Source organism: Notothenia rossii (assembly GCF_949606895.1).
Source record: "Notothenia rossii genome assembly, chromosome: 8".
In the NCBI taxonomy this organism is placed as follows: Eukaryota; Metazoa; Chordata; class Actinopteri; order Perciformes; family Nototheniidae; genus Notothenia; species Notothenia rossii.
Genome location: NC_136906.1, coordinates 6,290,113 through 6,304,826, shown reverse-complemented (window position 1 = coordinate 6,304,826; position 14,714 = coordinate 6,290,113). Strand labels below are relative to the sequence as shown.

Here is a 14,714-nt window from a genome sequence, read left to right as displayed (position 1 = left end):
CACAAACCCCTCCTAAATGTGTCTGACTGTGTGTCTTACAGGACATGGTCTGCAGCAGAGAGCCCCCCCTGGCAGGCAGAGCTCTGGGAGTGCTGGAAGTCCTTCTGCGAGCTCAGAGAGACTTTGAGTCTGACTTGTGTTTCAGTCTGAGGCCGGCCGTGCTGCAGGCGCTGCAGAGACACAGTGTGGAGAGCATGGGAAATGGACTCAGCCAGGGACACGCTGCACAGGGTGAGAGAGAGACACACAGGGAGAGAGAGACACAAAGGGAGAGAGAGACACAGGGAGAGAGAGACACAAAGGGAGAGAGACACAGGGAGAGAGAGACACACACACTGGGAGAGAGAGACACACACAGGGAGAGAGAGACACACTGGGAGAGAGAGACACACTGGGAGAGAGAGACACACAGGGAGAGAGAGACACACACACAGGGAGAGAGTTATACAAACACCTGTTGCATACCTAGAGAAGAAATATCTTAAGGGAGAAATCTGTGCAGGGTTAAAAGCAAGTTTACCATAATGGATAATACAAGAAAGCCAAAGTCAACTTTATTGTCAATCTTTCAGTTTGTGTGTACAGACAGAGAGATCGAAATACCGTTTCCCACAATCCTGAATACAAAAAAGACATATGTACAAATATGTATAGAGAGGCGAAGTCACGCCCATCTACTTCCGACCCATGGGACCTTATTTCAGAAAAATTATGTATTGAAGTCAATGGAGAGAGAAAAATTATCTTTCGATCCCGTTTGAATTGTGCCATGGATTACACATATGATGTTTGTCAATCTTAAAAAATAATTTCCATGTCAAAAAAGTCAGTTTGTCGCAAAACTGTTGACATATAAGACTCTGAAAAATACGCAACTAGAAAGACTACAAATCCCAGAATCCCGGTCCCGCATGCTGGCTCTCACGGAACCGACTAACTCCCCTTGTGTGTATGCACAGCTCTCAGCATGCCCAGACTTGGAGTGATTTTCACCTCTTTTAATACTTTTCGCCTCATTCTGACAGAAAGAAGTGAAATGTGCCAACGTGACGCCGTCTTGGTGTGTGGTGCGAGACGGGAGATCTAGTTCATTGAGCGGTTTCACTAAAAAAAAAGTGTTACTTCACAGTTTTGTGATATATATTAGGGTGCATCAAAAAAAATCATTTTTAACCTGCTGATCTGTTAAGGGGATAAAAATGTTCCAATTCATGTTGTAATAACGTATGCAAAATATTTTTACAATATGAGGTGATTTAGAGGTGCAACGGCCATCATCTTTTATGGCAAAAGGGGGTAACCAGCATATATATGCATGTGTTTACCTTTTGTTTATTTTTTATCTACTTTAATATTACTGTCATTACCAACACATTGTGCATAATGCACTCTAGCTACAACTTCCATTTCAACATTCAACATAATGTTTATTTGGTAGCCATGCTAACCTGAGACAATCGAGGACAATGCTAATGCTAATGAAGCACAATTCTGTGAGGCAAAAAGACTCCACCCTTGATCTGAAGACATTTGAGGTAATCTACTCTTTATTCTTTGTGTTGGTGTACTTTTATTAAGGATCATTGCCATATGAGTTGTACTTTGGTATATTTAATGAGTAAAATAAAAATGTCTATCAGTTTTATGTAATTTTGTGTTAATTACATGCAGCTAGCTACTGTTTGCTAGTCATCCTGCTAACATTAGTTATTTGTCTAAGGTTCGCCTGTGTGCATGTTTTATGTCTTATTATAAGTGAGCATGTAGTGGGCTTGCAGATCTGCTATTTTTGGCAAGTTTCCCCTCTGAATGGATGCTAAGGTTCAAGTGGATAATGCATGCTAAGGTATTTTTTTTTTATTTTATTTACTAAGGTATATTTGTAACACTATCCTTATTCATCATTTGACTGTAGAAAACAAAAGACTAATACATTATTTTGTGTTAAACCACTTTATATTTTCAGGCAATCTAGACCACTACCTGCCCCAGTATCCGGCTCTCATAAGATGCTGCCCTCGCCCGTAGGCTCACGCCAGAGGAGCCGTAGCCTGGTCTTCGGTCTGGGTGCCAGCATCACCAATGCGGATGGCATGATTACTGGGGCCAAACTGCCAAGTGGTCGTCAGATCTTGCGGTGCATGCTGTACAACTGTGATGTGCAACTACATGACAAGCGACCCGGTATGAATGGAGCCTTGTCACGCTTCATGGCAGCCAAAGTAGTCCTGGAGCAGGTGCGGCCATTTTACGCCAAGGCCAATATCCCAATGGTGAGCGATCGGGGTGCGTGCAACAAGATGGTGGAGCTAGTTGACGTCAACAACAAGCTGCGGCGCATTCCACAGGCCAGGCGCTCCAGTAAGGCTACAGCTCGACAGGTGGATGCAATGGAGCGCAGGCTAGATTCAACATTCCCACTGTGGTCTCCAAACGCAGAGGAGAAGATCCGCAATCCAGAGGACATTGCTTTCCTGGCTAGCATGAAGGGAGACAGAGTGGCCACATTTGGCGCATTCGACGCCAAGTTGCAATCCAAGGTAAAGCGGCGACAGAAGCGTGAAGCTGGGGCAGCTGCCCGGCAGTCACACTTTACCAGTGAGCAGCAGGAAATGAAAGTGAAGTCCAGAATGGCGATGTTGGAGAGCGAAAGTGATGAGGATAGCGTTACAGATGAAATAGCCACTCTACCGGCTGAGAACACACCCCCTTGCAAGCATAAGAAGACTGGCACCACAGCCTTCATTCCACCCGACATCCTCAGCCGGCCAAGTCTCGTGTCACTGGCTACACGGTTGAAGATCACACCGATGCAGCAGGCTGCCTTCACGCGCGGCTTGATCACAGAGTCGGGCGGCAATTGTGCAAATATTTCAGCATCCTACGCGACAGCAGATCGATCACGCCGCCAAGTGCTGGAGGTTGTCAATAAAGAACACCAGAAGCAGTGGACACCATCTCCCATGTGCACCCTGCACTGGGACAGCAAGTTGACACCGACGCTCAGCAATGTGCGCCAGTTGGAGGAGCGTTTGACAGTGGTGGTTGGAGATGCGGAGCAGCTCAAACTGCTTGGTGTGCCAGCATATACAAAGGGGAAAGACGAGGCGTGCGGCGAGATCATCGCCCGCCTGACATGCAAGCTACTGCAGGACTGGTGCTGTGCCGACCAGGTTGTCAACATGGCATTTGACACCACTGCATCAAACACAGGTCATCTCACAGCAGCCTGCATTGCCATCCAGGTCTCACTTGATAGACCACTGCTTTGGTCCGGGTGCCGGCATCACATTGGTGAGGTGCTCCTCAGCCACATCTTCACTAACCTCAAGGTGGAGGCATCACGCTCACCAGAGGTTACCTTGTTTAAGCGTCTGCAGGACAACTGGAACTTGTTGCCGCACAAATACAGTGGCCCATTGTCCCGCTACATTACTGCCAACGCCGAACAACCGTTCCTGGGCAAGTTACGTGCTGAACTCACTGTGTCTGCTGCAGCAGTAATAGACTACAAGCGAGGCGACTACCATGAGTTTGTGCAGCTGTGCCTTGTCTATCTGGGTGCAGATGATGCAGCACAGACTCCAGTTAACTTCCAACGGCCGGGAGCTCTGCACAAGGCACGCTGGATGGCCAAGCTCCTCTACACTCTCAAGCTGGCTTTGATGGAGCAGCATATCGCCTTGCTTCCCCAGGGCACCATCACCACACGGCAGCAGGTGCCGAAGATTCGGGCGTTTGCCAACTTCATTACGCACATCTACGCAACATGGTGGCTGACCTGTGACACAGCCGTAGATGCCGCATGGAATGACCTCAAACTCTACCACAACCTGTACACTTACAAGTCTGTTGACGAGGGCATTGCAACCTCGGCCATGAAAGCACTGGAGAGGCACCTCTGGTACCTGACCGGTGAGATGCTGCCCCTGGCACTCTTCAGCAACAAGGTGCCAGCTGATGAGCGGCGTGCACTTGCGGATGCCATCTTGGAGCACAAGCCAGATGATCTTCCCATGCGAGCCCCACAGCAGCGCTTTGGCACTGGTTTCGGCAAGCCAAAGTTTCCAGTCCTCTCGCCGACCACCAGGTTGGCCGACCTCGCCAACCCAGACTGCTGGTTTGGAATGCACCAGCTGCACATCGATCCAGCATTTCTCTCACTCACTGTAGAGGATTGGGCTACCAGTGCATCATTCCAGGCAGGTGTGGTGAATGTGCGTGCAATCAACGTCGTGAATGACTGTGCCGAGCGTGGAGTCAAACTCACATCAGACTTTGTGGCAGCAGCCAAGAGTGAGCAACATCTGCAGAATGTGCTTCAAGCAGTTGAGCATGACCGCTGTGAACAGCCCAATCTTCGCCGCTGCAAGCGCAAGCTGAACACAGTGAAGGACTAAACTAATGACATTGAATTGAATTGAATTGAATTGACTAGGACTACATTTTCAACCATTTTGCAGTGATGTTCAATACAAATGTCAACGTTTCTTCTTAAATAAACACATTTAGGTCCTTTCAAAAACATCTTCTCGATAACTATTTGTTGTATTTTTGAGAAATTGCCATGTTATGTTATCCATAAATGGGAGTTCTAAAAGCACCGAAAATGGCACTTTTTGGCAAAATGGCAAAATTTGACATGCTGCGTTGCGCCTCTAAATCTGAATGAAATTTCCTCAAACTTTGCACAAATCATTTGTATAGACATTGGAACAAAATGCAACACCTAACAGTTTGATATTTTGAGATTAAATCTTTTGCATTGCATTTTGATGCACCCTAATATATATATTTTTTTTTACTTGCGAAATTATCTTTTAAAATTGACAAACATCATATGTGTAATTCGTGGCACAATTCAAACGGGATCGAAAGATAATCTTTCTCTCGCCATTGACTTCAATGCATACTTTTTCCGAAGCAAGGTCCCATTGAGCTCACCGGAAAGGGAGGGACTTCGCCTCTCTGTATACCTATATTTACACAATCAACACAATCAAAACATGATTATTGCAGTGTTATAATTATGTTGAAACAAAGCGTTATTACAATAACTTCAAATTCAAATCTACTTCTCTGTACATTTCTGTTCAATGCTACTTCTTTTAAAACGGCACTGCTTTTCCACTTTAAGTTCTAATAAAGTGCACATATTTTCCTTTTCCTAGTCATATAATAATAATAATTATGCACCAACTGTCAGGGTTGAGTGAAGCAGGCAGGATCCAAGTGCAGATTTAAACAGAAAATACCTTTATTTCAAGGTTAACTAACAAACAGAACTCTTCCCAGTGAACTAAGTCAAGACAAACAACAATCCAACAATGACAGACAGAAAAAACAGAACTTAAATGCACACAAGACTAATCACACAAACAAGACACAGGTGAGGAGGGAGGAGAAAACACAGGGGCACCAGGTGAACACAATCAGGAAATCAGACACAGGAGGGCAAACACAGAGACAGGAATCAACAGACACGACAGGGGGTGAACACTTTTCAAAATAAAACAGGAAACCAGAGACAGACAAAACACAACACAGACAGACCGTGACACCAACAGACCACCTTTAAAACACATAGAGAATACAATTAACCTAAAAACAGCAAATGATATTATAAAACACAGAGTAAACAAATAGAAAGTCATTCAACATAAATACAATTGAATAAAAGCATTTATCAAAAAGTGAGTTTTTAAAAGCAATTCCTTTGTTTTTATATTTCTTTTAAACATTTCTTTTTTGTTTTTAAAATAGGATATACAATATTTTGCTCTTTTTTACGACTAGATTCGTCTTACTGTGTTAATGTCTGCCCCATTGTACACCCAACCAAACTTATTGTATGTGTAAACCGACTTGGTAATAAACCTCATTCTGATTCCGATAATGAATTTTAAAGTCAGCGTGGCAATGTTTTTATCAGGTATGCTTCACGGAGCGATGAGGAGAATTGGAACGCTTTTGATTTATTTGTAATTTATAGGCAATGCAGAGAAGGAGCACACAGCGTAAAACAGACCTGACAGTTTCATGCACCCGCAGTGCAGTGATGGGCTCTCTAATTTGAAATTAATTTGCATAATCAGGGAGTTATGAATATATTATGTGAGGTACCAACTTCCTAACGCACTGGGAATCATCACACCTTCACCACTGTACTGAACTTAACATCACATTACCAATGCATGCCCACAGATATGCATAATCACACACACACACACACACACACACACACACACACACACACACACACACACACACACACACACACACACACACACACACACACACACACACACACACACACACACACACACACACACACACACACACACACACTTGTTGTCTCACACTGATCAAAGCCATTACACTTTACGAGCTGACATCCTCATGGGCCATAAAACTGTCAAATGTTGTTTTTTGAAAGCTTAATATTCACCTTTAGTTTGCTGAGTCGTAATCTTCAAGGACTTATCTTTCTTTTATACTTCCTAATATACATATGTAATTATTCTCTTTTTTTTCAAAACTCTTAGCAATGTCCTTCACACACACTAAAGCCTTGATAGCTTTCTGACTCTCAGGGCCGCAGAATCCACCGCTGCTGTAATATATTCAGTTCCTCTCACAGAAGAATATCGGATGATAGAGCAGTGGTTATTCAAAATCATAGTTCAAGATTAATGCCAACTGATTTAGTCTGACTTCCAGTTATATATCATTAAAACACAGATACATTCATTTCCAGTTGATAGATACAGGTCATTTTATCTGTTTACTCCCCTGAGTTTAGTTTTTATAATGCGACAGACACTGTTTCCGCCTCAGTCGGACACTTTGAAGCTTTGCAAAACAAATGACAGCTTTTCATTTCATTATATCTCCCAATCAATACAAGTTCATACAAAAACACGTACACATTGTTCTAAGAAAGTCAGCCCGTTGTGTTAAAGGTTCTTTTTGGTTACATATCCCTCCAATGAAATACCACCAGAATTCCAATTAGACTTATCAATTACATATTTAAAGATCCCATGTCATGCTTTTCCGGTTATTACCCGTCCCCTTTTGTGTTATGTAGCTTTGTATGCATGTAAACGGTCTGCAGAGTCAAAACCCTCAAAGTACACCCTGTAGCGAGTAAAACTCTAACACAGAAAAGACCTCTCTATGCTGCCCCAGAACGCCTCGCTGGAGAATTCTCTTTTTCCATTGTTTACTTATTGGGTATAGTGACGTTACGTTACGTCCGTGGATTGGTCCAAATTGACCAATCCGCGGACTTCCTCACTCACACACACACACACACACACACACACACACACACACACACACACACACACACACACACACACACACACACACACACACACACACACACTCACACACTCACACACACACACACTCACACACACACACACACACACACACACACACACACTCACACACACACACACACACACACACACACACACTCACACACTCACACACACACACACACTCACACACACACACACACACACACACACACTCACACACATACACACACACTCACACACACACACACACACACACACACACACACACACACTCACACACACACACACACAGACACACACACACACACACACACACTCACACACACACACACACACACACAGACACACACACACACACACACACACACACACACACACACACACACACACCCGCCAATTTCTCCTCCCTGAGACGGTGGGACGCGGCGAGGCTGTGAGTCGGTGTGTGAGCACACACACAAACTCACAGCCAGGCTGCGGGTGTGTGTGTGCTCGGCTGGTTTCGGGCTGGGTCTCGCTGTCTCACAGACGCCCACTGGGCTCACAGGGGGGGGGGGAGTGAATACACATACTATACAGAGATGCTGTATGAGAAACCAATGTGAGTTTGGAAAATTGCACAATATAAATCTATTCTAGTAGACCTCAACAATGGAATTATGATCAGTAGAAATAGCCATGACAAGTTTTGCTTCAAAAAATATTTAGTTTTTGGACGTTTGGATTCGCTGTAGGCAGCTCACTGTCAGGTGCAAAGAAAAGGCGGAGGAGGCAAGATGAAACCTCTTCAATGTCTACTCTTCTCCCAGCTTGTGATAAATAATATATATGAGTGTGAGTGACAGTGGGATTGAATACTGCCACTGAAACTTTCAAAATGCGTTCTGTTGGTGAACCAAAAAGCATTAATGTGGCAGTCACTTGTCCTCAAACCGAAATAAAAAACAAAACTGAAAATGTAAATGCTCCCGAGGCAGCAGATAGCAACTATTACGCAGAATAATCCAATCCATTTTCCAGGCAATCATTTTGTCGGTTCGGTTTATTTCCACATTGAAAAAACATTATGAAAAGAACAATGGCTTTTAAGTCCTTTTATTGCCATGGTAAAATAACATCAGTTCTCCGCCTAGAAAGCTTCAAGAAAACGTGGTAATGTTGAAATATCTCTTTGGTTTTGTATGTAGTGTGGGGGAAACTTCTGAAGCAATTGGGAGTCACGACTCAAAGACACGATGGAGAGCTGGAGCTTTGATGGCAAACACTGACGGTTTATTTGGTGCTTCAGCCGGAGAATTCACAAGACATGTCACGGGGCCACTATCTGACCACACGGTTGAGATTCCACAATCAATCTTTAAGACCCCTTCTGTAGTTCAACGTTTTAACTAGTTCAGAGTGTAATAATTAAAATTCTTCAATAGATAGACTAAACAGCTGAGGGACATTGAATCACAGTTGTTGTCGCTTATGGCTCGGGGTCATCTACACCCCAAGAAGGATGTTCTTTCCTGCAACTAAATAGCTCCAAAACAGAAGTTATTTTGGTTGGCACACCAAACCAGGTCCAGTCATCCCCCATAACCCACATTACCTTTTCTGGACAAAACATACCCCTCTCCACAGCAGTTACCAACCTGGGTGTAAGATTTGACAGACATCTAACCTTTGACACCCCCCACATCAAACACCTGTGCAAAACGTCCTTCTACCACCTCAGGAACATTGCAAAACTCCGTCCCACACTCTCCCTGTCAGATGCTGAACAACTGGTCCATGCCTTCGTCTCCTCAAGGCTCGATTACTGCAACGCTCTCTCATCGGGACTCCTAGCGGGAGCCTTCAGAAAATCCAATATGTACAGAACAGTGCCGCTAGGATCCTGATGAGGTTGAGAAAATACAACCACATCACACCCGTCCTTCATTCCCTCCACTGGCTTCCTGTCTCATTCAGGATCGAATACAAGATCGAACTACTGACCCATCAGTGCATCCACGGGAACGCTCCTCCATACCTGAAGGAACTTCTCACATCTCAAACCTCCACACGCAACATCCGCTCCACAACTAACCATCGGCTTCGCCCCCCGAGGACCAAACTCTGCACAATGGGGGATCGGGCTTTCTGTGCAGCTGCTCCTCACCTGTGGAATTCCCTCCCAGACCACCTGAGGACTTCACAGACCACCTGAGGACTCCACAGACCACTGATGCCTTCAAGAAAGGCTTAAAAACCTTTCTTTAAAAAAAAAGCTTTTGATTAAACTTTTGTTTATTTTATTTGTTTTTATTATGCCTCCTGTAGCACCTTGGGATTGCTGTGAGCAATGAAAGGTGTTTTATAAATCGAATTTATTATTATTATTATTATTATTATGTCACAAACTGGTAACAACAAAATGCTAGGGCAGCCCCTCCTAGGGAGATAGCGGCTGCCCTTGGCTGGGCATCTGCGTCAGAGGGCGAAAGATGAAATGAAATTATTCCCTGACAAGTATCGCAGCTTAAATACCTTATTTGTACATTTAAATTGAGTTTTTAGGGAATCTGACGACGCTACCAAATGAATAAGAGAATGTAGATAATGATATGGACATAACAATTGCGTTAAAGCAGTGAAATATCTATAAAACAATTTGCATGGATTAATACGTCCATTTAGCACAATGTTCTTTTTTTCAACCTATTGGAGGGCACTTAGTTGAATTATTCTCACATATTGGATCATTTGAAAGATTATTTGCGTGGATTTATGTTTGTTGGGTAATTTTACAAACCAGGGTTTTATTTCTGATGGTTCTTAGAACTGTTTGAATTGCGATCAATTACAAAGACGGCAATAAATGCGGGTTAATGATGATCACATAAAGATTCTGCATATTTCTAAACTTCTGTCAGCGAACAAATTATGCAAAATGCTCCCACAATGGTGACAATTCAACTATCAAGGACACTTATCACAGGGCAAACACAGAAAAGGTCACTTTGGATTGCATTTATTTAAAGGACGATTGAACACCAATTAGGAAAGCTCGACACGTCCGAAAAAAAAACTATATCATTGTTTTATATGTCAAAGTGGAAAAAGGTGGGATTTTGTTCATCTCTTCTTTCAGGAAAAACGTGCTTTCCCTTACAAAGGCTCTTTTAAAACGTTTTAAATGGACCGAAGTAGGAACACTTGTCGCTTCTGATTAATGTTGGAAGTGAAGAGCCATTAATCCTCCCAGCATCCTTTGTCATTACAGACAGTGGGAAATGAGATAGTTGTTTATGTAGTTAATTCACCCAGTTGGAGCATAAGTGATGAGGATGAATAGAGTTTACAGACGGGGGAATCGGTGTTAATGAGGCTGCTATCATACTAAGGCTGTTTTTATTTGAAAGACTGTTTGATTTATGTAAGCTGTGTATTGGTATTAATCCAAAAATACGGTATTCAGATGAAATAAACACAACTTTTTGAGGGTTTATTTCAGAAATGGAATAATAATAATACATTTAATTTCAAAGCGCTTTTCCAGGTGCTCAAAGAGGCTTTACAGAGGTGATAGAACGAGATGTAATAGAATAGAAACATTTTAAAACAGCAACACAACATCATTCACAAATTAAAAGCCCGTCTGAAGAGGTGTGTTTTGGGCAGTGTTTTGAAAGTGGGGGGGTCGGTGCAGTCTCTGATGTGTTGTGGAAGGGAGTTCCAGAGGGAGGGGGCGGCGATGGAGAAGGCTCTGTCCCCCCAGAGGGAGGGGGCAGCGATGGAGAAGGCAGAGGGTGGGGGCAGCGATGGAGAAGGCTCTGTCCCCCCAGAGGGAGGGGGCAGCGATGGAGAAGGCAGAGGGTGGGGGCAGCGATGGAGAAGGCCCTGTCCCCCCAGAGGGAGGGGGCAGCGATGGAGAAGGCTCTGTCCCCCCAGAGGGAGGGGGCAGCGATGGAGAAGGCCCTGTCCCCCCAGAGGGAGGGGGCAGCGATGGAGAAGGCAGAGGGTTGGGGCAGCGATGGAGAAGGCTCTGTCCCCCCAGAGGGAGGGGGCAGCGATGGAGAAGGCAGAGGGTGGGGGCAGCAATGGAGAAGGCAAAGGGTGGGGGCAGCGATGGAGAAGGCAGAGGGTGGGGGCAGCGATGGAGAAGGCTCTGTCCCCCCAGAGGGAGGGGGCAGCGATGGAGAAGGCAGAGGGTGGGGGCAGCGATGGAGAAGGCCCTGTCCCCCCCAGGTTCGGAGCTTGGTTCCTGATGAGCGAAGGCTGCGGGGAGGGGTGTAGTGGTGGATCAGGTCGGTGAGGTAGGGGGTGGGGGGCCTAGTTATTGAGAACTTTGTGTGTTAGCAGAAGGATGTTGAAGTGTATTCGTTGACGGACAGGGAGCCAGTGCAGGTTTTGAAGGATGGGGGTGATGTGGTCTCTGGAGCGGGTGTGGGGTGAGGAGGCGGTTAGAGCAGTTCTGGATATATTGCAGTTTGTTTAGAATTGTGGATGCTGTTGCAGTAGTCCAGTCTTGAAGTGATGAATGCGTGGATGAGGGTTTCAGCAGCCGGGAAGGAGAGTGAGGGGCGGAGGCGGGCAATGTTTTTTAGATGGAAGAAGGCGGTCCTGGTGATATGGTGAAATGTAGAACTTATTTAGTATTTAGTATTTAGGGTTGGATTAGATTCATTTTTGAAGGTGTTTTGTAGCTTGTTAATGTTTCTGTATAACACTTTAACTCTTCAGACAGCTTATCGTGACGTGGTGTCCCATTTGACGAATAACCATTATGTCTTTTGATTGATTTGGGATAGTTAACTGTTTTAATGATGCTTTGGGTAAAAGTGTCGAACAAGTGACACGAAATGAATTCAAACATTGACTCCCATTCAAAAATCTATTGTGGTTTATATATCCTATCAGAAATAACATAAATTAACTATTCTTGTAAAATGAGATAATAATTATCACATTGTCCGCTGAATCATAAATCAACGGTTTAATCCGAATCTGAAAACGTTATTTATCCCAGGGGGGAATTGTGATAAAAGCGCCATTTAGAATTTAAAAAAAACAAATGATTTTTCAAACATAAGAAGTAAAGTTTAAATGTGCAATAAAAAGATACAAAACGATATTGTACAATACATAACAACACTACACAACAATATAAACAACAACACATATATAAAATTGTGTGTAACAAAATATTCAGTGCCATATACAAGCTATAATACTGATCATGTCATCACAATCGATTTGCTTAAAGTTAATGAATGTTAGAAAAACAAAAACATTAACATGTCTGTAAGCGTTTGAAAGAACATCCATAACATTTATCTGTTTGGAGGAGCCTGTGACCTAAGATTTTTGTTGTCACAACTACACTGTAGCTATGACAACCAAAGCCTTGAAACCTAAAAATGAAAAGCAAATATGCCCCAAATGCTAGGTTTGAATTACTTTTCCTTCATTTTTTGGATGTTTATTTGATTCTCGATAAAATTGCTGCCTGTCCACATCAAGCCGAACATGAAGGCTCTCCCATGGTTCATTTGTTCAGACATACAGTACTGCCCATCCCCGCCTTTATATCAAGGATTCAAGGCTCTTATTGTCATGTGAAATCTTTGGTCACAGGCTCCTCCAACAGAGCAACACAATACAACAGATAAAATAGTTCAAGTGAATACAATGAAATAGAATATAGTAGAAATAGTGCAGAATAGTCTATATACAAGTAATTGTAATCTTGATATACCGTAATCTTCGGACTATAAGCCGCGCCTTTTTCCCCATTTTTCGACGCTGCGGCTTATATAACGGTGTGGCTAATCTATGGATTTTTACAGCTAACGGCCACTAGGGGACCTCCTACATCTATGGATTTTAAAGGTTACGGTCCACCACCTTTAACTCTATGGGCTCTATGGCCGGTCCGCGGACCCCCACCTTTAAGCGGCGGGCTCCAGCAGGAAAAGCTGGAGGCCGGAAAAGAGTGAGACAGGTAGCGCGCAAAAGTAAAAGTGGAACCGAGAGTGGTACGAGAGACAGAACGAGAGCAAGACAGACAGACATTACGAGAGCGAGACAGTTTGTCCCCGTACCACTGGTTGAAAACCACTGCTGTAGATCACTGCCGGTACGTGCGCTGGGAGCGCACCGTTTAAGTTTGAAAGTTGAAAAGTTTGTGTGTCTGAAACGCTATGTGATAAAGTACAGTTTACACAGCACATGTTCTGTAGCTACTATTGCACTAAATGCTAACACTTGAATACGTTATGCAAATATGCAACTTGTTTGTTGAAATGTTAATAAATGGGAGCTTCCTCAAACAGCCATCTCTTTCCCGACAATCCCCTCTGTGCACGAACCCTTACATATGGTAATTAAACATTAAAACACCTGCGGCTTATAGTCCAGTGCGGCTTATATATGTACACATCATTCAATTTAGCTGCTGCGGCTTATATTCAGGTGCGCCTTATAGTCCGAAAATTACGGTAAGTTGCAAACAGGTGAATGCTATGGATGTTCTTTCAAAAGTTCATGTGTTTAACAGTCTGATGGCCTGTGGGATGAGACTGTCCCTGAGTCTGGTGCTTTTAGAGCTGATATCTGGTGGTTTTAGAGCTGATATCTGGTGCTTTTCGATGGGATCGTATGCCAGATGGTGTTATAATATCTATAAACTGGCCCAGGTTAATGAGCGCAGCTGAAGGGCAAAACACCAGAGAGCCAGCTGGGGAAACTCTTAAGTGTTGCTGCGGTACAACCGTCTCCGTCTCCGCTCATCTCCCGCCCTTTGGGGATCACAGGCCGTTATCCGTGCTCCAGTTAAATCCACTGTAATTTGCATTAATATAAACTTTATATTAGGCTGTAATGCAGCGGCATCCCAAGGGGACACATTTTGATATACTGCACTGCAGAGGTGAAGGAAGTATGTAGATGACTGCTCTCTTTTCCACCCCTTACTCCCATGGATCGGGAATATTGTTATTTAAATTAGGCATTGTCTTTTTTTTATATTTCTGAAGAAGATGTGCTTCATCTTCCTGCCTCCTGTTGATACTCAGCTTGTTAGAGAAATTCAATATCAATGTTTCAGTGTCAGTTTGAGCAATGTTACCAATAGATTAGTGCAGTGATGGCTTATTTTTCTAATGGTTAGCATTGCGAGGGCTCCCGTAACAAAAAGCCAATGAGATTTCTTAGTTTTTTTTTTGTAATATTGCAGAAAATAAGCTTCATGGGAAACATGTATTTATGATATTTTGTTCATCAGGATAATCTCCACATACTAACACCACTTTTAAGATTCTTAAGTAATTAAAAAGCTAAAAAACAAATGACATCGCGGTCCCATGGATTCCCATCACCACAGCTAAGCTAAAGGCGGCTAATCTCAGTCTCTGGGTG

General features: G+C 43.6%; 2 protein-coding genes across 4 annotated transcripts in view; both read left to right on the top strand.

Moving 5' to 3' along the window:
* mei1 (meiotic double-stranded break formation protein 1) overlaps positions 1-14,714 on the top strand; it is a 130,357-nt gene that overhangs the window by 80,299 nt on the left and 35,344 nt on the right. For all 3 annotated transcript variants that reach the window (XM_079642566.1, XM_079642565.1, XM_079642567.1), the window contains one exon: positions 42-231. In XM_079642566.1, the coding sequence (XP_079498692.1) occupies positions 42-231 (190 nt within the window). The remainder of the gene's footprint in view (positions 1-41; positions 232-14,714) is intronic.
* On the top strand, positions 392-7,078 carry LOC307014580 (uncharacterized protein). Its single transcript, XM_079642577.1, has 2 exons — positions 392-1,846; positions 1,967-7,078. The coding sequence occupies exons 1-2, from the start codon at positions 1,839-1,841 to the stop codon at positions 4,398-4,400; spliced, it is 2,442 nt and encodes an 813-aa protein (XP_079498703.1). The 5' UTR covers positions 392-1,838; the 3' UTR covers positions 4,401-7,078.